Raw genomic sequence first — 24,985 nt, 5'->3', positions numbered from 1 at the left:
ATCCATTTCTATGTCAGCACCATCTTCAGCTGGTGAACATTTTCTGGTGGGTATGGACGTGCCGCTAGGCATCTCACCAGGGTGTCCCATATGTGTTCGATGGGATTTAGGTCAGTGGAATGGGCAAGCCAATCCATACAAACAGTGTCCTCACTTTCCAAAAGCATATCACAGCTTCAGTGCGATGGGGTGTGGCGTTATCATCCATAAACACGAACTCGGGGCCAATGGCACAGAACAGACGCACATGGAAAAGGATTACCTCAGTAAAGTAGCGTGCACCAGTTACAGTACCGCCTTCCAGTATTTGGAGTTGCGTACATCCATCCAAGATAATACTTCCCAAGACGGAACACCTCAGCTGCCATATCAATCCCTTTCCGTGATGTTTGTGGGGTGATACCATGTGCCAACCTCTCTCCAGATTAACTGACATCCAGAATCGCTGCTGAGACTGAATCTACTCTCATCAGTAAAGAGTACCTTAAGTAAAGATTTTGTGGTTGTAACCTTTAGAAATAGTGTTGATCCTTAAGTTTTGCACACCAGTATATCATCTTGCCTAGAAATCGGATTGTCACCAAAGATAAGCATAGGAGCAGAAGAATCCATTTTGCGAGATATAAGACAAGATTGAGTTTTAGAAGGATTGAAGTCAACTAAGTTGTCTTTGCTCCAATTGAGAATTACCTGAAGATCCATATTTAAGGAAATTGTAGCGGATTATTTGAGAAGTTGAAGCTGATTGAGCAGGGCAAGGTTTCTCAAATCGAAAGTGGAATGCAATGTGCTGTCATCGGCAAAACTATGGATAGAATTTCCAGTCATTGGAAGAAGATCATTAATATACAGGAGGAAAAGAGTAAGAGAAAGAACTGAACCTTGGGGGACACTAGCATTAGTGAAGAAGTTAGAAGACAGAGAGTCATCTGCCATCACCCTCAGTGAACGATCAGAGAGAAAACTGGATAACCAAATACAAAAAACAGTTGGCAAACCATAAGATGGAGGTTTGTTTAAAAGACCTTTATGCCAAACACAATTGAAAGCCTTTGAGATGTCAAGAACAACTGCTTATGTTTCACCGAACTTTTCCATTGAATTAGTCCATAAATGGGGAACATAAGCCAGAATATCACCAAAGGATCGACACTGATGGAATCCATACTGGTGATCCTTGATCAGACGGAAGGTTTCTAGGTAGTTTAAGAGTTGGCGGTTAATGGATTTCTCCATTACTTTAGAAAGAGTAGAAGTAATTGCAATGGGACGATAATTGGATGGGAGGGATTTGTCACCATTTTTAGGAACTGTCTGGATATGAGCAAATTTCCAAACAGAAGGAAAAACACATTTGGATTAAGAAAGTGAAAAAAAGGCAGCAAAGAACGGGAGTAAGATCAGGAGAACAAGTGGAGAAATACCATAGGGACCTGGAGCTTTCACCAAATATGGAGGATGCGGAAAGGTCAGGGAATGACCACTGCATATCCCCGGAGCAATATGGCCTTAGTTGCTAATGCACCTAAAAACCAAATAATAACAATAACAATAACCTGGAGCTTAGAATCAAGTTTCATCAAAATCCTTCTGACCTCCTTTTGAGGGAAGACCTCAGGGTGCATTGAATGGAGCATGTTGGGAATGGTGGGAGGTGTTTTTCCAAGATCATTAATACATGAGTTAGAAGAAAAATGGGACGCTAGGAGGTCAGCTTTATTCCTTGGCTGAAGTGACAACAGAACCATCTGGTTTTGACAGAGGTGGGAGCAGAGATGGGCAAAAGTTGCGGCCAATAGCTTTGGCAAGAGACCAGAATGCTCGGCTACCATTAGGGCAAGAAGCAAGGTTTCTGCTCTTAGCCTGTTCAAAATCTAGTTTGGACTGATTAATGATTAACCGTTAACTGAGATTCTGTCAGAAAAAACATACATGGGGTTTGGCAGACTGCAAGTGGAAATGGACATCCTTGAGATTAGAATTGAGACCATGTATATTTGTGAAATGAACTAGGAAGTGTTTGGGAGGTTTAAATCTTTTTGCAGATAGTTTGACAATTCATGGTGTATTCAATAGTAAGAAAAAATGGGGAATCAGTTTAGAGCACATAGGACTGAAAACATCAAACAACTGGCCTAAAGAATGAACACAGAATTGGTGGTAATTCCAGGTGGCTTATCCCAGTTTCAGCTGTTAGATTGTGAGCATCAATAAGCCATTCAAGAATTACATGCGGGAGTAATGGAATAAATGGATGATAGAGGGGAACCATGATATGATGCCTGCAGGAAGAATCTGAAGTTGAATAATATTAAAATAATAATCCTATACCTTTCTTTATTGGCTTTTGGGTTTTATTTTTATTGAATTTTAAATTTCCATTAATTTAACAATTTTTTTTTCAAAAGTTTTTTTTCTTAAATTTACTGTTTGAAAATTAGTGTGCGTCTTCCATGCCACAGCATCTTATAAGCAGACGAATACAGTAATTAATTATATACTAAGATGATTACATTCTGTAAGATATATAATGTATGCATTTATCCCATTTTCATTTCACAGACTCACTGAAGCTTAGAAGAAAGAGCATAAGGAGAGAGAGAGAGAGAGAGGGTCTGGGACAGAGAGAGGGGTCAGGTAGTCAGTATGCATGGTCTTGATTCGCCATGTGGCTCATCATAGTTAACCCTCTTCAACAGAGTGTCAACAGGTACTAATAACAGGCAACAAAACAAGACAACTCACAGAATAACTACATCTCCCAAGGTAGAGTGCATATGGACTTTGGTCCTCATGGTGCCTTTTAGGGAAATGCCTAATATGTTCACTCCCCCCACAAGCTAATGTCCAAACTTCCGGTCCTGTAAGGATTCCGTACCACCTTAATGACTGTACATGCTAATCGTCCTACCTCTCTTTGTCCCAGACCCTCCCTCCCTCTCTCTCCCCCCCATATGCTCCTTCTTTTAAAATTTATTGTATCCATGAAATGACAATGGAATGGCTGCATACGTTATTTCTTCCAGAATTAGCAGTCATAAAATTTTATAATTTTGTCTTTACTAATTCCTCACAGATGAAGGAACCACATTGTTCCAAAATGTTTGGGTTTGTGTAATGTACAGATTAATTAATTAAATGTTTAAGTTATGATTGATCGTTACAGTGTAGTAGCATATATTTTAATCAGGCTGCCAATTAGTGATTCCTGTGTACATAATTATGTCCTTAAACTGTAATATTTTGAATAAAGTATAACTGCTTTAATGTGCTTTCTATTATTTTATCAAATTTTTTTGCTTTCCCCCCATATTAGATAAAAAAACTTCTTCTATTATCCAGTGGCAAGTTGCTACAAATGGCTGGCAAATATGTTTGTGTGAACTACATGCAATATTGCAACATGTTAATCAGGGTGCTGGTAAGTTAGTTGGTTTGAAGATATATAAGTAAATTGGCAATTGCAAAATAATTTATCTTAATTATATTATCTTATCTTATTTGATTTTTGTTAATGTGTGTGTGTGTGTATATATATATATAAATGGGTATTCAATGTAACTCTTTAAAGGTAATGTTTAAAGAGTTACATAGAAAAGAGGTGTACAGTTGATGAAATGGTTTCAGTGAATGCAAGATTAATAAATTAGGTATGACAGATGCATCTAAAAGTGCAAAGCAGCATTAAAGGATGCAAGAGTATATATACGATGTATTAATATTAAATTAAATTAAGTATGCATAAATGGATGTGAAAGTTATACAAGGCGCCAGTAACTATAAGGGTGAGGAAAATAGAAAAAGAAGAGTGGTAGATTAGGGAAAGGTGAAAGAATGTTAATATCCTAGAGGTTATGATGAATTCAGTAAATTAAGGGCTGAATTGCCAAGCCAATATAAAGAACTGTAAAGTAAAATTAGTACAACAAAATACTAATAAAATGCAAACGAAAATGAAATGAAAATGGTATAGCTGTCATCGGATATGGGGAAGAACATTTTTAGTAAAAGGTCTAATATAGGTAATGCAAAAGTGCTTGATCAGGTACTACACCTGACCATGTATCAGGAACTGCATTTCTATACTTGTCCATAGTAGTAGAAGAAAAGTGAAAGGCCAAAAAGGAATGAAAATGAAATTAGCACTTTCTAATACAGTATGGACAAGGTAGTCGCAATGCAATGTAATTTATTTAGGTAAAAATAAGTATCGAGTTGTGATAAAAATGGTTATTATTATTATTATTTTTTTTTTATGTAAACCCCAAACACGAGAGGTATTAGAACCTATAGTACTTAGTACCGTGCTTGGGTTGGAGGTTAAGGAGATGAAAGAAGATATTTGTTGATATTGGACTTGAACTTCTGTAGACTGTAATTTTCAGGAAATACGTATGAAGGAAGGTTGTTCCAGAAAACGGCAGTTGAATGAATAAACGAGGAAGATGGAAAATTGGTTCTGTGAGTTTGAAGTTGGACAGTAAATGGATGTTGGCTGGTGGCGGCATGTGTTCGGACTGTTTTGAAAGAGAGAGCAGGAATTATAGAAGCCAATTCAGAAGAACAGTGCCCATGGAAATATCTGTAGAAGAGGCATGTAGCAGAAACAGTACGTCTATGAGACAGCAAGTGGAGAGACTCTGTTAGAGATGAATCATTAATTAACCTAACTGACATCTTCTGAATGGAATCAAGAAGCCTGAGAGAGGTTTTGGGGGCACCACCCAGATGTGAGAACAATATTCCATGGTAGGGCGGATTTGCGATTTATACAGGGTGAGCAGCTGTTTGGAAGAAAAGTAACGCCAAGAGCAAAAGAGAAAACCAAGTTTTTTAGATGCAGAGGAAGCAAAATTTGTAATGTGCTTCTGCCAAGAGAGATTAGAAGTCAGGGTAATCCCCAAAAGAGATATATCATTTTGTCTGGAAATCGGAGTGTCACCAAAGATAAGCATAGTAGCAGAAGAATCCTTTTTGCGAGATATAAGACAAGACTGAAGTTTAGAAGAATTGAAATCAACTAAGTTGTCTCTGCCCCACTGGAGAATTACCTGAAGATCAGTATTTAAGGAATTGGTAGCAGATTTTTGAGAAGTTGAAGCCAATTGAGCAGGGCAAGGTTTCTCAAAATGGAAAGTGGAATGCAATGTGCTTTCATCGGCAAAACTATGGATAGGATTTCCAGTCAATGGAAGAAAGTCATTAATATACAAGAGGAAAAGAGGGGGGGGGGAGAACTGAACCTTGGGGGACACTGGCATTAGTGGAGAAGTTAGAAGACAGAGAGCCATCTACCATCACCCTCAGTGAGCGATCAGAGAGAAAACTGGATAACCAATTACAAAAAACAGATGGCAAATCATAAGATGAAAGTTTGTTTAGAAGACCTTTATGCCAAACACAATTGAAAGTCTTTGAGATATCAAGAGCAACTGCTTGTGTTTCATTGAACCTTTCCATTGAATTAGTCCATAAATGGGGAACATAAGCCAGAATATCACCAAAGGATCGACACTGATGGAATCCATACTGGTGATCCTTGATCAGACGGAAGGTTTCTAGGTAGTTTAAGAGTTGGCAGTTAATGGATTTCTCCATTACTTTAGAAAGAGTAGAAGTAATTGCAATGGGACGATAATTGGATGGGAGGGATTTGTCACCATTTTTAGGAACTGTCTGGATATGAGCAAATTTCCAAACAGAAGGAAAAACACCTTTGGAATAAGAAAGTGAAAAAATGCAGCAAAGAATAGCAGAAATTTCAGGAGCACAGATTTTGAGAACAAGTGGAGAAATACTATCGGGACCTGGAGCTTTCTTGGCATCAAGATTCATCAAAATCCTTGTGACATCGTTTTGACAGAAGACTACATTGAATTGAGCGTGTTGGGAATGGAGGGGAGGTGTTTTACCAAGATCATTAATACATGAGTTGGAAGAAAAATGGGATGCTAGCAGGTCAGCTTTATCCTTGGCTGAAGTGACAACAGAACCATCTGGTTTGGACAGAGGTGGGAGCAGAGATGGGCAAACGTTGCGGCCAATAGCTTTGGCAAGAGACCAGAATGCTCAGCTAGCATTGGGGCAAGAAGCAAGTTTTCTACTCGTAGCCTGTTCAAACTCTAGTTTGGACTGATTAATAACTGCTTTACAATTGTTGCGAGCTTTGGTGTAGGCAGAAAATGAAACTGAAGAATTGGAAACAAGCCAATTAAGATATGCAACATTCTTCTCATGAACAGCCTTAGCACATTTATTGGAAAACCAAGGTTTAAATAAATGACGAGATTTTAAAGAGAAGCGTGGGATAAAGAATTCCATTCCTGCAAGAATAATTTCACTGACACGATCTGAGCAAACGTTGACATCAGAAGTTTTGAAACAGTAATCTGACCACGGAAAAGAAGAAAAGAAATCTTGCAAGTCATCCCATTTTGGCATTCTTGTAATGCCAAACAACACGAGGTTTGGAATTGCCATTGTCTCTTCTCCATTGGAGAAGAGACAATCACCAAGTTGTGATATGAAGTGCCTAAAGGACTTCTCACTTCGACCATGTACTTAGAAGGGTTGTTTGTGAGAAAAAGATCAAGTGTGTTGGCTGTATGATTAGGATTGTCCGGGATTCTTGTAAGTAAATGAACAACCTGTGCAAGGTCATTAGTGATTGCAAAAGCCTCAGCATCTCGTGTTGGTGTGACTAGAAAACTGAAGCCAGCTGGAGTTGTGAACATTAAAATCACCAAGGAAAATTACCTCATTGTTAGAAAAGTTGGAGTGGAGAAAGTCAAGTTGCAAAGAGAGGAAGTCAAAGAGCTCCAAGTGATTAGTGGAGTTGGGAGAACGGTAGAGACAACAGATGAATTTGACACAATGAGGTAGAGAGATTTTAAGCCAGAGAAGATTGAAGAGAGGAGATTCCAAATTACCAAGTCTTTGACAGCGAATATCAGAATGGACATATGCACAAGTACCACCTTTGAGGCGAAAGGAATCATACAGTGAATAATTTCGGCATCTGAAATGAGCAGTAGTTGAATCAACCGATAACTGAGATTCTGTCAGAAAAAGTACATGGGGTTTGGCAGACTGCAAGTGGAAATGGACATCGTTGCGATTAGAATTGAGACCACGTATATTTGTGAAATGAATTAGGAAGTGTTTGGGAAGTTTAGATCTTTTCGCAGATAAGCTTGCTCTAGTTTGACAATTCATGGCGTATTCAATAGTAAGAAAAAGTGGGTGGGACATGCTGTATGAAGTAATGAAATTTTTGGATATGGCGTACACGTAAGAATATACCCGGATCCTTGACATAACGTGGCATCGACAATGCCCCCCCGCACACACACGCACTACTCGGACTCCCTCCCGTCACTATCTGGCAGAGTAGAGGTAGTAAGATTATACACTAGCTGATCCTTAAGCCTCCTAGAGAGTTACCAATAGGTTCGGTCTGGTGTACTAACTAGCGGCCGGCCTGTGAACACCATTTTGTAATGTAAGGAATATAATGGATCTCGAAATGTAAGGAATAATGGATCTCACCACGATGTTCATCATAACCTCAAAAGTCATCAATCATACTGCATGATGGAAGAGATGGGGAAGGGTTGACCAGAACTTAGCTCTAGAGACTAAACATGGGTTCCACCACTTCAAGCCTCCAATAAGCACAGTGGTGGTATTGCACTGGTTGATGAGAGTCATCTACCACCTAGTACTGCCTGGTAGAAGACATAGAGGGGCGGCATTCCTCCATGTGGTGTGGGTGCCACACCTCGACCCCTGCTTATGTTGGTTCACACCAGGGTGGTCACCCACCATTTACTTGTGCATGGAGGTTATACCCAGGATTACTAACAGTCCCACCATCATGAAGGTGCAAGCAGAGGATTTGGCTGTCACAGACCGTCTGGACTTCGCTGAAATTGGGTCCCCTTGACTTGAGTGTCATCCGAATATCAGTTCCATCAGCATTTTAGACTCCCAGGGAGCAAGTACAGCTTGTCTGGCATATCTGAGAGAATGTCTGTGACAACCTCAAGGACCAAGGAGAAAAATGGTTAATATCAATATGTTTAATATAAATATGTGGAATTTAGTGTAGGATTTAATTTTGTATAGAAAAGAAATCAATGTATTTTAAAAATAGATTTGGAACAAGCAAATGCTATAAGGGTGAAGTATATTAAATTGAGGATGGGAAAGGGAAAAAGTAGTATTTTAAATAAATAAAGACGAAAAATAGCAATAGAAGTAGGATAGTAGGAACGTTCATTTCACAGTCATTTTACACTAATAGTTTAACGAATAGGAAGAACTATAGAATTAGACAGCAGAAAGATTCCTTCCAGTTTCTACTTCACTTCCAGTTTCTACTATTCCTTAAACTTCTCTTAGTTCAGGCACTCTGTGTATTTTTCATTTCCATTTTCACAGACACTATATATATATTTATTTATATATATATATATTTGATACTAGAGAGCTATTAAATGCTCGATATTTCCTATATTCTATTATATTATGAATCAACAGGGCTTACCTTTATTTTTGATATAGGAAGCTTCTTTTCCAACTCTCCTTGTCCAACTCGCTAATAATTCATGGGGAAGGCGATATCAATTTTGCAAGACATTGTCATAAAGTTAGATTTTGGAGGTCTAAACTGGCTAATAATTAAGGATCGATTTTTTCTTTTTGGTGCTGTGGCAGGAATTTTGAGTTAAATTTTGGGGGTCTAATAATTGGATATGGGGTGGGGGGTGGGGGTTATTCTCTACATTCGTTGTGTAGAGAATAACCCCCACCCCATATCCAATTATTAGACCCCCAAAATTTAACTCAAAATTCCTGCCACAGCACCAAAAAGAAAAAATCGATCCTTAATTATTAGCCAGTTTAGACCTCCAAAATCTAACTTTATGACAATGTCTTGCAAAATTGATATCGCCTTCCCCATGAATTATTAGCGAGTTGGACAAGGAGAGTTGGAAAAGAAGCTTCCTATATCAAAAATAAAGGTAAGCCCTGTTGATTCATAATATATATATATATTTATTACCTCCTTGCATCATTTTGCTAATACAAACCGTCTTAATTGTGAATGAGTCTATGTACAAAAAAAGGGCAAAAAGCACAAATTAACCCCTGTTTTTAAGTTTGCTTTTATTTTATTTTCTCTTTTGATAATCTTTTCATTTGTTAGTACTTTATGAGTACTGGATATATATATGAGGCATTCAAAGTTTAGAGTGGATCAAGTCCAAAATTCTAATTTCTGAGATTTCTTACTTTAAAGTTAATGTTTTCTGAAAAATTCAGAGATAATTTTTATGAAATGACAATTTTTGTATTAAGTAAAGGACAATCTAATTTAAATGTTGTAAGTCCATAACTCTTCAGTCTTTTCATTAAGGGGTAATGTAAATTTGAATTTGAAATACAGTGAAACTTCTAACGGACGCCTCTCGTTAACGGACATCTCTCTACAACGGACATTTTCAAATTCCCCAACTCACCTCCATTGGTTTTAACGTGTTTGCAGCTTCTGTCTAGCGGACATTCTCTGTAACGGACGCGGACAGGCAATCTGCACTGTTTCGTTTAGATTAGCACTTAATTTGATCTCCCCATAACGGGCAGCGGGCGAGCTTACGCCCCTTTTTCTAGGAACTTTTCTTCCACGTATTGCCTCAATCGTGTGTTTATTTTCTATTTCCGATCCTCTGAATTTTATCAAGGTTTACGTCGCGGTTCTAAACCCTTTTTCAAGAATTTTGAGGCACGTGTAAAACTTCTGATGAATTCGGTGTGTGCAGGGGGGGGAGAATATGGTCGGCCTTTCGTCTTTTCAGTTTCAGTTTTGTTCAGTGTCGTGTGAAGTGCACAATGTCTTCTCGTAAACATTTAACTTTAAAAGATAGTCGAACTCATTAATGCGTATGATCGGCAAAAAAATAGTGTTCACAATCTCGCTGTAAAATTCAAAATCGGGAAGACGCAGGTAAGCGACATCCTAAAGAAAAAAAATGAACTGCTCAAACAATTCTGGCAACACGGAAATGATCAGGTTCAAAAATCATTCCCGAAAACTGTTGGACTTCAAATTTGTCGTGCACATGCTAAAAAAATTCCCATTAATGGGCCTATTATTAGGGAAAAGGCTTTGGAGGTTGCGAAATCTATGGGCGTAAATGAGTTCAAAGCTTCTGTGGGATGGCTAGACAAGTTCAAAATTCAGCATAAAATTTCTTGGAAAACCGTAAGTGGTGAAGGTGGATCTGTTGATACTGGGGTTGTAACAGAGTGGACCGTCAAATTGGAAGATTTATGTCGTGATTTTGAAGCTAAGGATATTTACAACTGTGACGAAACAGGGTTGTTTTTTTAAAGCTCTTCCTGAAAACACAATGAGTCTAAAAAACGAAAAGTGCCAGGGCAGAAAAATTTCTAAGGAACGCTTGACTGTACTGTTGTGTACAAATATGCTGGGAGACTTTGAACAACCTCTTGTTATAGGAAAACCACAAAATCCTCATTGTTTCAAGGGCATAAAGTTGAATCTTTTGAATGTTGACTGGAAGTCTAATAAAAAAGCGTGGATGACACGAGATATCATCAGCGAATGGATAAGTCACTTTAACCAAAGCATGATTCGTCAAAACAGAAAAATTATTCTTTTCATGGATAATGCTGGATCTCACCCGCACATTGAATTGTCCAACATTCAAATCGTTTTTCTGCCACCAAACACATCTGCAGAGTGTCAGCCCTTGGATCAAGGGATAATAAAAAATTTTAAACTTCACTACAGAAAACGTGTTTTAAGACATCTCATTGCAAACATGAACGATGTAACATGTGCGAGTGACCTTGCAAAGAAAATCAGCATCCTAGATGCGATTCAATGGATTTCCTCTTCAGTAAACGCAATTAGAAAACAAACTGTCATGAACTGTTTTGTAAAGTCTGGCTTCTCAAACGCAAAAATTGAAGTTGTGAACAGCAATGTGGAGCACCAAGAAGAACAAGATCTTCAACATCTATTGATAATGTACGATAATTCTGCTGAAAGTGACCCTGGCTACAAAGATATAGACTCGAACCTCACTGCAGAAGATGGTGCTCTAGATATCAACAACATTATCATCGATATTTTTCAAGACGTTCCTCATGAGGATGAAGAAATAGAAGGAGGTCATTCTGTCGAAGAACATATTAACGACGAACCACCGATGAAAATAGAAGAAGCGCTCATACAAATCAATCGTTTAAAAATGTTTTTCGCCGCTGAAGAAGATACTGGAGGACTTTCGATGGTTTCTTCACTCCAAACAAATGTTGAAAACAAAATTATCAGCCGGAAGAAGGTGCAGAAGAAAATAAGTGATTACTGTATGCATTTTTCTTAAGATAAAGTCATAATATGCATAGCACAATTGTATGTATATTATTTACAAAAATATTGTTCAAAATCTGTATATATTTTAATTTAATTTTACATTAAACGTTTAACGATGTTTCTTTCTTTCTTTTTTTTTTTTCTCCCTCAGACTTCTTGTTAGCGGACACTTCTCTCTAACGGACACATTTTCGTTCCCCATGGCTGTCCGTTAAAGGGAAGTTTCACTGTATTGGACTTTAATCGCTTTAGCACCAAAATATTTCTGAATGAAGTAGCAACAAAGTAACAAAATTATGAATTCTTATGAGTTTGAGATTTGTTCACTATCTGTTATTAAAATCAAACAAAAAAAATAGATCTTTGCAAAAAATATTTATACAAATACAAAAATATAAAAAATAACAATTCATTTGAATTTTTTTTTTCCACTGAAATTAAATTACTACCAATAGTTTTTTCCTTTTTAAATGAATATTGGTTTGTTATTTTCTGATTTGATGCCATTCTCTTTTTGAGCACCATTGCTTTATGTCACCATCTGAGTTCAAAGGTTTTTGAAATGGCCATGATGCACAGGAAGAATGTATGGCAATAGCGAAAGCATTTTTTTCTTCTTACATTCGGTGACTATTCGAGGGGCAGTATAACGGCAGTCTTGTTTGTTAATGAAATAAATTTTCTTACGTCTTTCTACAGTTAGTGGCTTTGTCAACGACACAGTATGGAAATCTGTCTCTCTGTTCAATGTATTCTTTTATTTCAGTGTCCAGGGCAGAGTTCATCCAAATCACATCCACCTCATTTCTAGTCACTTAAATGGTAAGTCACCATCTGTAGTTTTTCCGATTTTTAATCACCTCAAGTTGGACAAAAAAGCCTGAAAAGGTTTTTTTTTTTTTTTTTTTCTGCTTCTCAGATTATTCTCGTCCAGTCATCAGGTGTTTAAATATGAGAACACTTATGGGATGCTGATTCTATTCCAAAATCTTGGTCATTTGGTAAGTAGGAATGTTCAGAGACAAGAAATTTATGATCTACAATTTCGGTTTTAATGTTACAGCTATTTTTATGTTTCTGTTTTGGCCTTACATGAGTCATAGTATAAAATATACCTTCAGTAAACTCAGGTTTACCTTCAGTTTCCTCATTTTCCTCCTCTGACTTACTCATGATGATATTCAGAAGATGATGAAAAGAAGTCATAAGTTTCTTTTGAATCCATTTTTGATTAAGTAACTTCAGCACAAGACAAAATAAACTTGTTCAACTTATGTAAACAAAGAACTGGACTTGATCCATCTTAGCACTGAAAACATTAGATTATTCTTCAGAGCTGAAGAAAATTACAGCTATCTATGTGCATAATATCAAATTAATGATTGATTCACTTTTCACTGAAAAAAAAACTATCTTCAAATACTATGGAATCAAGAAATAAAAATGTGATATTTTTTGGACACTTGATTTACTTTAGCTCTGAATGCCTCATATATAATGCAGTACATGCAGTACATTTATGTGAATAAATTATTCCCTGATCTCTTTATTACATGTAAATTTCGGTGTTTATGTCTTGCATATACATGTTCTCTAGGTGCGTTGACTGAAACTACTGTAGATCGTATCATATGCATTGCACGTCTTGTGTATTATGCACTGAAATCAGATCCATCCAACTGTAAGCAGTTTGGGCATTTTGCTAATGCCTTATTTATTATTTTGCAAAGGTAAGCATATTTTATATATGTTGTGAGCATTATTATATTGTGTATATTTTTATTGACTGTTTCAATGTTTGCTATTGAGTTAATATACAGTTCCATTGAAATATGGATATCTATATTATAAATACACACTGACCAAAAAAAATACAAACCTTTATATTAAGACAGCCACAGACAGAAGAGATGCAAAGAAAGCTGTGACATGGGGTGATGACCTATTGTCTCGTTGAGTATAAAGACTGCACAGGCTGTTCAACTGCAGTAATCTGAAGTCAGAATGGGGAAAACGTGTGATTTATGAGACTTTGAAAAAGGTCTTATCTTGGGTGCATGTTTAGCAGAAGCCATGATTCAAGAAATGAAAGACATAATTGGTTTTTCAAGAATTTGGTTTTTTATTTCAAAAGTTTTTAATGACTGGAAAGCAAGCAGTTCATCCACATCTCAAAGGCATAAATGTGTCAGAAAAACAATATTTCAAGAGTGAAGCATTGTACTTTAAGGAGGGCTGTATGGAAAAAAAGTACATCCAGTATGCAGCAAATAGCATCTAAATTCAACCAAGTCCAAAACTGCCCTATTTCAACCCATATCATGCACAGGGAATTGAAGAAATTGGGTATTGCCAGTCATCTGCTTATTTGGGAGCCACTTGTTTTAAAGAAAAACAGAAAAATCTCTTTGCAGTGGTGCCTAGAATATTATGATTGGACAGTAGAACAATGAAAGAATGTCATGTGGTCAGATAAATTTTGCAGATTACAGTGTCTGGAGACTAGGCACCTGTGAGGTGATCTGATTGAAGTGTATAAAGCCTTGAATGGTTTGAGCATGCTCAATGCTGATGGGATTCTTCCTCTTGTTCAGAAAAATCACCTGAGAGGGCATAAATTCAAATTGAGGAAAGACAGTTGTAGGATAGATGTGCGGAAATTTGCCTTTAATCAGCGGGTAGTTGATTGGTGGAACAGACTTCCATCTTTCGTTGTGGAAGTTGATAGCCTAAATAAATTTAAGGACGAGCTGGACAGGCATTTGGAATGAGCAGAGGGGTGAAATGGGAGTGGTTTTTTTTTTTTTTTTTGGCTGATGCTCCATAAGCTTGCTTTCTTGCATCATATGCCTCTACTAATGCTAAAATCATGATACTTTTTGTTTTGCAGAGAATTTTGCAAGAATCTCATGACATGTTGGACCCTCATTGCCTTGTTAAGACAACCCACGCATCTGGAGGTGGTATCATGGTATGGGGAAATGTTTGCTGGCATGGACTGGCATGGTCCATGCCAGTCCATGCCAGCAAACATTTCTCCATACCATGGGTCCATTGATACCACTGGAAGGTTGAATATCATCCAGGGAGTACCTGAATTTTATATCAGATCTATTGCACCCCGCAATGTTACACTTTTACCCAAAGGTGATTGACACTTTATGGATGACAATGCAACAGCATATTGTGCCAGAATCATGAATGAACAGTTTAGAGAACTGACACCAATTTCCGCCATCTGCCCTGCTCCCCACATGCACCTGATCTCAATCCTATTGAGAATGTGTGGGATAAGGCCTTGAATGGATTGAGCAGGCTCAATGCTGATGGGATTCTTCCTCTTGCTCAGATTACAAACCTGAGTGGGCATAAACTGAAATTGAAGAAAGACAGTTGTCGAATATATGTGCAGAAATTTGCCTTTAGCCAGAGGGTAGTTGATTGCTGGAACAAACCATCTGTCGTGGAAGTTGATAGCGTAAATAAATTCAAGGAAGACGTGGTCAAACTTTTGGAGTGAATGGATGAGTGAAGTGGGAAGGGGTTTTTTTTTGGCTGATGCTGTATAAGTTTGCTTTCTTGCATCATATGCTATGCTAATGCTAATATACTGGAGAGGGCTATTTGGCAATGAAATCCTCTTCAACTTTTTCATAGCTATGCGATATTTTGCTGGAAGTAAAATATCGCATAGCTGTGAAAATTAGACCAAAACATACTAAAACACCTTATAGACTCTGTGACCTGTGCACTTGCTGTTATTTGAAACAAAGGCAGCCTGATTTGATACTGAATAAAGGTTATTTTTTGGCCAGTTTGTAAAGTTTTTATTTGAATGCTGGATATCCTTTGTACATCATTCGTGCCCAGGCTGTTCTGCATACAGATAATGCTTTACACGTACTGTGGCATGTATTCTACTAGCTGCTAAAATATTTCATTCCTCTGGAACTTTTTTTTTTTTTTTCATTGATAGCAAAAGTGTTTTAGAAGTATGATTTCCATAGTTTGAATACTTGTAGTTGTGGCATGAGGGTTGTTCACTTAAAGCTTAAAAATTTCACTTAAATGCATTCCACATGACAGTTCTTATTAGGAAAATGATGGATGCAGATTTCTTTTCATTTTAATTGGCATATCAGAATGCTAGCTTATAACAAGGCTTGTTTCTTTTCAGTTACTTTTGTTATTGTATTATGGTTTTTATATAATCATCTGTCACTTGCAATGAAATGTTTGTAACTTGTGCTAATTGTTATCATAACTACATAAGTGAGTGTACGGATATTATACAGAAACTAAAAACAGATGGGTATTTAAACATATAATCTTCATTTGATCAATTTATTTTTTATTTATTTTTCTACTATATAAAGTGAAAGGTGAGAGTCCAAATAGGTCCATATATACATATTTATATACAGTAGTGTGCAAATATGTATAAATTTGCACACTACTGTATTTCATCTTTATATTTCATATATATATATATACAGTATATATAATTGAAACAAATGTTGAACCAACAGTTCAAGAATTAGAGCAAGGGCATATAAACGAAGAATGATAATGAGTAAATATAAACTTAACAGAACTGATCAATGTTATTAAATAAATAATACAAATTCAATAGAATATATTATATCATAAAAACATTACATTTATATATATATATATAATTTATTTTAATTGCAATAATGTATTGTATTACTTTAGCATTAGCATTAGTAGAGGCATTTGATGCAAGAAAGCAAGCTTATGCAGCATCAGCCAAAAAAAAAAAAAAAAAAAAAACCCACTTCCACTTCACCCCTCTGTTCGTTCAAAATACCTGTCCAGCTGAGCCTTAAACTTATTTAAGCTATCAACCTCCACCACAAGGGATGGAAGTCTGTTCCACGAACCAACCACCCGCTGGCTAAAGGCAAATTTCCGCACGTCTATCCTACATCTGTCTTTCCTCAATTTGAATTTATGCCCTCTCAGGTGATTTTTCTGAGCTAGAGGAAGAATCCCATCAGCATTGAGCATGCTCAAACCATTCAAGGCTTTATACACCTCTATCAGATCACCTCGCTGGTGCCTAGTCTCCAGACACTGTAATTTGCAAAACTTAAGCCTTTCTTCGTAAGAGCACATCTTTGTTCCATTCACTAATCTTGTTGCCCTTCTCTGTACTCGATCCAGCAGCTCTACATCCTTCTTGAAATGAGGCCTCCAGACCTGTATACAGTACTCTAGGTGTGGCCTGACCATCGCCTTATACAATGGAATAATCACCTCCTTATCCCTGCTGGAAAAATTCCTGTATATCATTGACAATACTCCATGAGCTACTCTTGCAGCCCGTCTGCACTGCTCAGAGAACTTCATATCTGCCTGCACAACCACCCCCAAGTCCCTTTCATTCTCTACCACTGTCAGTGTAGTACCACAGAGTTGATACGTTGCTCTGGGGTTGCTGTTTCCCATGTGTAGTACTTTACATTTGTCAATGTTAAACTTCATTTGCCACCTCTCAGCCCATCTGCTCAACCTTTCCAGATCCTGCTGCAGCAGCATAGTGTCAGTAGTGTCCTTGACAACCCTGCCAACCTTTGTATCGTCTGCAAACTTGGACATTAAGCCCGATATACCATCATCAATATCATTTATAAATACAGAAAACAATAATGGACCCAACACTGAGCCCTGAGGGACTCCACTAATAACATCAGTCCACGATGAGCAGTGTCCATTGATTACCACTCTCTGTCTTCTCCCCCTCAACCACCCCTTTATCCATAGCAGCAATTTGCCTCCAATTTGCGTAGCAGTCTTCCATGTGCAACAGTATCAAAAGCCTTTCTAAGATCCAAGTATATAATATCAAAGTTATTCCCTGCATCCAGTTCTTTTGTGACTGCATCATAGTATCCAATCAAGTTGGTCAGGCAAGACTTCCCCTTAACAAAACCATGCTGTGTCTGAGCTATAACTGAAGTCTTGTCTAAATGATCCTGCAGTGCTTCTTTAACCAGTGCCTCCATTAATTTTCCTGGAACAGAAGTTAAGCTCACAGGTCTATAATTACTTGTGTCAGCCTTTGATCCTCCTTTGTGAATTGGGGTCACATTTGCACATTTCCAGTCTATGGGTACCTCCCCTGAGTCCAAGGAAGCTCTCATAATTATGGCTAAGGGTTTGCTTACTTCCTTTGCTGCCTCCTTTAATATAACTGGATAGATCCCATCCACCCCGGGTGCCTTTCTTGTGTTTATCTTAAACAGTTTCTCCTCCACTTTACTCCCAGTTATTTCAAGATTCTGTAGCTTACTGCTAGAGTTGAATACACCTCTGGCATTCCCCTCGCTGAATAACTCCTCATGTGTGAATGTCGATGCAAAATATTCATTTAGTTTGTTAGCTACCTGAGCAGGATCATCAACACTTGACCCATAAATATCAAGTGGACCAATCTGATTCATCCCCTTCCTTCTAGAGTTTACGTAAGTAAAGAACTCTTTGCTGTTTTTCTTTGCATCCCTTGCGAAGGATTTCTCGTAATCTGCCTTCGCCTGCCTAACCTCCTTTGTAACTTGGTTGCATATCAACTTGTATCTATCATAGGCTTCTGTGTCATGTGTTAATTTGTATGTATCCCATGCATTTTTCTTCTCTGCCATATGCCTCATTAGTTCATCTGACATCCATTTTGGCCTAAACCTTGAACAATATTTCTTAGTTGGTATGTAAAGCCTAGTAGCTTCCAAGATAAGTTCTTTGAATGCTTCCCATTTTGAATTTGCTGTTGGTAACATCATCAGTTGGTCCCACTGTATAGAATTTAAATACTGTCTCAGTCCATCGTAGTCGCCTTTACGGAAGCAATAACCCTTCCCTTTACCCCTAATGGTAGTTACCTCTTTGAGTAAATCCCACTTCAGCACACTGTGATCACTGCCACCTAGTGGTTCATTTATCTGCAGATTCTTAATGCATGAAGAATCACTGCTGATAATCAAATCAAGAGTATTACTCCCTCTAGTTGCCTCCCGAACATGCTGATGTAGAAAACAATCATCCAATAAATCCACAAAAGCCTTGCTAGTGTGTGAGTAACCAACCCCCAAATTCCAGTCAATATCTGGGAAATTAAAATCTCCCATTATAAGACACTCTGATTTACTGGCCCACTCTATTTCCCTGTACAGTTCCTTATTATACTCATCAGAGTCATTAGGCCTATAGCACACTCCTACTCTCAATTTTGATCTCCCAATGTTTATGTCACACCAAACTGACTCCACACTGCACTGTCCAGCGATGTCGACTGGCTTCACTTCCTTGGTTTTTATGTGTTTCTTAACTAATAGCATAACCCCTCCCCCCTTCCTATCCTGTCTATCCTTTCTGTAGACGTTGTACTCCCCAAATTACAGTTCTGCATCCCTTATATCTGTGTGACACCACGTCTCTGATATCCCAACAATATCTGCCTTCGATGTTTTGAGCAATACCTCAAATTCATCAAATTTATTTACTAAACTCCTAGCATTGGTGTACACGCAAGTATACCTGCACCTGTTTCTATTCTTAGCTACCCTAACACAACCCATGTGTTTACTTGTACCGCAATGGCTCCCAGCAGTCTCTGAAATACCATGCATCTTGTTTTTCAGGCTTCTGCTCATTCTAATAGAAGCAGTGCAAGAATCTCTTTCACCTCTGCCAGTGGCTACTGTCAATCTATTGGTCTTTGTCTCCCCCCAAGCTAGCAGTTTTCCGACCCACCTAACACTGCCTCGATAGCATCAGCAAATATTCTTGCACCCTTTCTATTTAAGTGTATCCCATCCCTGTAGAAGCAATCTCTCCTGTTAACAAGTACAGTCCAGGCTGAAAAAAATTCTACCCCTTGAGCCTTGCACAATCTTTCCAGGGCCGAATTGATCGACAAGGCTCTCATCATATACTCCCTCCTATCGTGTCTGGGCAGAATTGCAGACACTTTCAAATTCAACCCTAATTCTCGGCTTTTGTTCAACAGTGACCTGTACTTGTTAAGTAATTCTTCCGGTCTCCTACTCTTAATATTATTAGTGCCAACGTGTACAACTATATCACCTTTTGTGCCCTTAAAAGATGATATTCGCTCTACAACGTCAATTTATGTCCACTTTATGAAACTGGAAGCAGAACCAATTTCATGCCATCAGAAAATAAAATTTGAAACTTTGAAACAAATGTGATACATAAAACTTGGAACTTCAGATAAACTGCTTATTTAATATGGGTGCCTCCGTAGCTAGGTGAGCGGGAGCAGCAGTGCCTATCACATGCTTCTTGATTAGACCGGGGTTTGAGCCCTTGACCACCAAATACGGAGGATGCGGAAAGGTCAGGGAATGACCACCGCATATCCCCGGAGCAATATGGCCTTAGTTGCTAATACTCCTAAAAAAAAAACCAAACAACAACAAACATTATTTAATATGAACTGTTTTAATTTTAAAAAAAGTTAAAATATCATAAAGAGTTTCAACTTTTACCTTCAATAATCACAAACAGCCATATTCTATTTTCAAACTGGTTTAGTATTTAAAAATTGTGCAAGTAAAATTTTGAATAATGAGATAAATTCCTTTATTAAATCGCTTTTTAATTAAATTTGATTATTTCTATTCTTTATAGATATTGTGTAGTATTTCTATTCTGCTGTAAATAAACTTATTTGATTGGTTTTTAAAAATATAATCCTATTTTAAAGTCTGTTGCAAGTCATTTTTCCCCCCATTCTCATTTAGGTTTTCTCAGTTACCTAAACCACCTATAGAACTACTGGCTACTTGTGTAGATGTGTTTACTGCTCTGTCTTTTGAAACTCCACTTGACATATGGAAAAGGCTGGTCCCTACTAATTTTTTGCCTTTTATGATAAGTACTACCCAGAACGTGAGTGAATTAGCAAGGTATCAGTTTATTATGTTCATATTTTGTTATTTATTTATTTGTTAAATAAAAAAAAAAAAAAAGGTAATCCATAAGTTTTTTTTTTTTTTTTTTTTTTTTCAGTGTATTATTGTTATAAGTATTCTGAAGTACAACATTATAAGAGATTTTTAATTGTCAACCAGGTGCATTAGAAAAAGTACACCAGCAGGCATGTTAATGTGCAAAAGTCATAATTCAACTTTTATGGAAAAAGACTTGCAATAATTTAAAACTGTATCTGTTATATAATTTAATAACAGCTAACATCATAAAATGAAGCCATCTGTTATTTTAATTATATAAGAAATATAGTTACAGTAAATGTATATATATTTTTTTAAATTGCAGCAGTGCAGTGCACTCCAATAATAACAGACCTCGTTTTGAATTAAAAAGTGTCGTGTAAGTGGGCATGTTAGTATACATTGTATACCATTCAACCCCATTTTGAGAAAAAAATAAAGCCATTTTAAATAAATGAGACTGTTCATTATTTTACCATTATTTTATTTTTTTTTAATGAAATTGGTTGTGCTGACAAAAGATTATTAAGTCACCAACAGTGAGAGTCTGATTTTTTATGGACATACACCTTGAATTTTTAAATAATAATAATGTGGATCAAAAGTCAAAATAATAATGAAGGAATACTGAAATTGAAGCAATCATCACTATTATAGAATTTTTTGATTATTTCATTAATTTTATTTTATTTGGTTGATAATTTTTACCTGCTCCCTTGGTTAATTTAAAGAACCATATAAACACTATTTTGGGTTAATAATTGCAGCCGAGTTTTTTTTTTTTTTTTTTTCCTTTCGTAGTTTGTTGATAAATTATATTTTGGATTTTACAGTTTGTCTTGATTAAGCAAGATATATTTAAGGGGTGGGAAATGAAAGGAATGCTCCATTACTCATCATATTATACATACTATCCAAATTCTTCTGTTTGATTTTGGAGATCCTGCATAATTCATGTTATGGGTATAAATGAGATGTGCGTTGATTGCTTGGATAGAAAAGTTTTTTAGAAAGCTTTATGATGCTATCCAAAAATTTATATGTATTTTTTTTTTTTTTTTTTAAATTGCAACAGCACGCTCATTCATTTCTTGGCCTTAGCTGCCTTTTTGCTTATTCTAAATGACCTAGCTTGATTCACTTTCCAGAAATTACGGTTGATTCCTTTGAATGGTTTTCAGTGTATCATATCAGCAGTTTTTTTTTCAGCAGCCTGTACCTATCTGATGAATTGCAAATTATTGTCACTGGCTTCAGATGTCTGCCGCTGCTGATAATTGTATTTTTGTCAGTTTTTATATGCACTGTGTAATTGGATTTCCTAACACGTCCTCCAATGCATTCATTAGAAACATCTATACAAATATATAGGAGGTGGCCAGGATTAGATTTAGACTTAATATAATTTGGAAATAATGCTATGTAATGATTATCCATGGATTAATTTTTTTTAAATGAACCACTCTTTTACTTTGTGGATAATGAAGAATTAGTTTATTAATTAAACACTGTGACATAATTCCTAATGACTTTTCAATTAATTCCTAAACAAGGATCATGAAACCTCACCTTTGTGATAAGTTTAAAAATAATAAACTAATTCTACATTATCCACATGGTAAAAATTAATCCATTACATTTAGAATTAGTTGGATTTTTATTGGCAAAAATAATTATGTAGATTAAGTTGTTTAACTGTGAGGGTGATAAAAATATATTATTTACAAAAAATACTTTTGATAAATTTGGAATACATCTCTCAGCATGTGGTGACACAGTTTGTAAATCACTGGTCTAGAGGGGATGAAATTGTAAGGCAGTGAAGAGCTATGGTTTACTTAGCTTGTAGTTCAATTTTGCCACGTTGCATAAACTCAAGATATGAAGGCGGGTGAATGGGCCCTCTCAAGAAGGAGTCTAGAAACCTGACCTTTTTGTCATCAACCCAGAACTTATGAACGTACCAATGGGAGGAATCACATGATTATTCAGTGGCAGTGGAGGAAGAAGACATATAATGCCAGTAATGGATTTAAACTGGATATGGAGGTCTGCTAGTGATGAACACTTATGGATTTTAAAAAATTAGATATCACTGCAATTATATGTTACTTGAGCCTTGTTATTTGGTTTTTAGGAGCATTAACAACTAAGGCCATATTGCTTCGGGGATATGCAGTGGTCATTCCCTGACCTTTCCGCATCCTCTTTATTTGTTGGTCACGGGATCGAACCCCGGTCTAATCAAGAAGCGTGTGCTATGCACTGCTGCTCCTGCCCACCTGGCTATGGAGGCATCTACTACTTCTTGAGCCTTGCAAGGAATACTAACTACATAGTAAGTTGGCTTTTTTTAGGCCATAATGCATCAGTGTACTATCTGAAGATTACCCATGTTGTAAAGGTTAGTATACTTTGCTGATTCTTTGATTAAATAACCATTCAAAGACATCTCAAAAATTTTCTGTGGAGTTGGGATCTAATGGCTGTGAAAGCCATGGAAGGTGCAGAACTTTACTATCATGCTACCTATCATGATGGAAATTGCACTGTCTCAATAAAGTCACTGTTTTGGAAAAATAGAATTCGTTAGAGTGCACATCATCTTCCAGTGTTGAGATACTATGTGACATTTTCTACTATTCAAGGGGTGGATTCAGTCTACGTTAGAGAAATAACAGACTGAATCCACCAGATTTCATCTCCACGGGTATACATTGTCAAAGTGACAATAGCCCCAGTACCATTAATCCTCACAGGATTAATGGTACTGAGGCTGCCTTGATAGCTCTACATAAAAGTGCTATGCAGTTCATTAGATTAAGCTACAGTAAGTCCATTATAAGCAATTTTTCACTGCTATATTTTTTTTTATCTGTCTGTTGCTGCTTTGAGAGGTTCACAGATGTTATATCAACTAACTAGACCACAGTATTTGTAGTTTTGTTCGCACTGTTCAGCTTAGTGATGTCAGTAGCTTACAAATTCTGTTGTTGTTGCATACATTCCTAATTAATGCCCTATTGAATATTTTGCCTCTACTTGTTTCATCTTACAGATAATTTGTTTAGCTGTGATCTGAAATTGCACCAAATGTCTATGCAGCTGCAGTTAACCTTGTCTGAAACTTTGTTTTATTGGCTGTGGACTTAAAATTTCATTTTCAGTCCATATCTTTTCTTTTCTTTTTTTTTTTTTCTTTTATCAAGCAATGGCTGAGATATGCATATCTAGAATCATCTTCTGTTTTTTTTTTTTTTTTAATGCACATGTCAGTTTTTAAGGTTTTAACCAGCACATTTAAGTGTGGTTTTTTTGGGGCATCCCTCCTGTTTTTTTATTTTATTTTATTTTAGAAAGAAAATATTCAGTATATAATAAGATATCCAAGTGGATTTTTTTAGTTAATTTTTAAGTTAATTTTAAGTTTAAGTTATTATTTTTTTTTTTCATATAAACTTGCATGTGTGCTTGAAATTTGATTTTTATGATGATAAAGCTTGTAAAAATGTTTTTATTTTTCAGTGGAATTCATACTAGCATAGGTGTTGTTGGAAATCAAGTAGCAGCACAAGAATGTGTAATGGGGAAATATTCACTTTGTCAAGCATTTCTCAATTTAATAGTTTCCATGGTTGAGGTAGGTGTCAGAAGTCTTCCGTTTATTCAATACTTTATAAAAAACTACTTTCCCCTTCCTTTAAAAAAGAGAATGCATACAGACACTATGTTGTTTCTTGAGAGTACAAGGGTAATTCAAAATGTTTGTAGAATGACCTAGATGTATTATTTGGGCAATTCTGAAATGTGTATAAACTGTTTTCATAGATGCATTCTTGTTTAATAGTGTCACTGTACTAACAATAGAGTTTTTTTTTTTTTTTTTTGTAGGGATATTTCTAAGCCACGTCTGTTAAAATTAACCAAAATAGAGAAATCTGAACTTTATGCTGTTATCAAATATCTGTGTTTGAAGGACCTGACTACAACAAAGTACCATGCTGATATGTTGGAAACACTAGGGCACTCTGTTCTAGCATATTCTACTATTGTCAAGAGGTATAAAAATTTTGCCTGTGAAAAAGAGAATCATGTGTAGATGAATGTTCTTCATTGGAAGATCAGGGAATGGTTCTTAAACATAAACATATTGCTGAGGCTGTTGGCACACATAAAGGCAGTGCATACAGTATATTAATCTGTTATTTGAAGTTGAGAAAGGGTTCTATATAATGTGGATTCCTATGAACATTAATCAATAACTGGAAAACTTACTGTGTAAAGATGTCAAAGAAGACATCAAAAGGTTTCGAAATCCTCATTACCCTCTTTATTTACTGGAATTGTCTCCTACTGACTTCTTCCTTTTTCAAAAATTTAAGAGACACCTTTGTGAACAAAGATTTCACTAGGATGAAGAGGTGGTGTGCTCTGTGAGAAACTGGATTTCAGAGATAGTTTGTGTGTGTGTGTGTGCATATGTGTGTTGATCACTGCTGGAAATAGGGCATTGCTGTTCAAGGGGACTGTAATGAAAACATCTCAAAAGCTTATTTTTTCAGCCAGTTTTTAAAATTTTTAA

General features: G+C 36.5%; 1 protein-coding gene across 1 annotated transcript in view; it reads left to right on the top strand.

The window, feature by feature from the left end:
* Nup188 (nuclear pore complex protein Nup188) overlaps positions 1 to 24,985 on the top strand; it is a 171,137-nt gene that overhangs the window by 58,174 nt on the left and 87,978 nt on the right. Inside the window, exons 21-24 of the mRNA XM_090375487.1 lie at positions 3,317 to 3,421; positions 13,005 to 13,137; positions 20,194 to 20,358; positions 23,929 to 24,043. Of these exons, the coding sequence (XP_090231613.1) occupies positions 3,317 to 3,421; positions 13,005 to 13,137; positions 20,194 to 20,358; positions 23,929 to 24,043 (518 nt within the window). The remainder of the gene's footprint in view (positions 1 to 3,316; positions 3,422 to 13,004; positions 13,138 to 20,193; positions 20,359 to 23,928; positions 24,044 to 24,985) is intronic.

This window comes from Mastigoproctus giganteus, chromosome 6, assembly GCF_048544385.1.
Source record: "Mastigoproctus giganteus isolate SK-2022 chromosome 6, ASM4854438v1, whole genome shotgun sequence".
NCBI lineage: Eukaryota > Metazoa > Arthropoda > Arachnida > Uropygi > Thelyphonidae > Mastigoproctus > Mastigoproctus giganteus.
The sequence above is the reverse complement of the archived record's forward strand: the minus strand, read 5'-3'. Positions and strand labels throughout refer to the sequence as shown.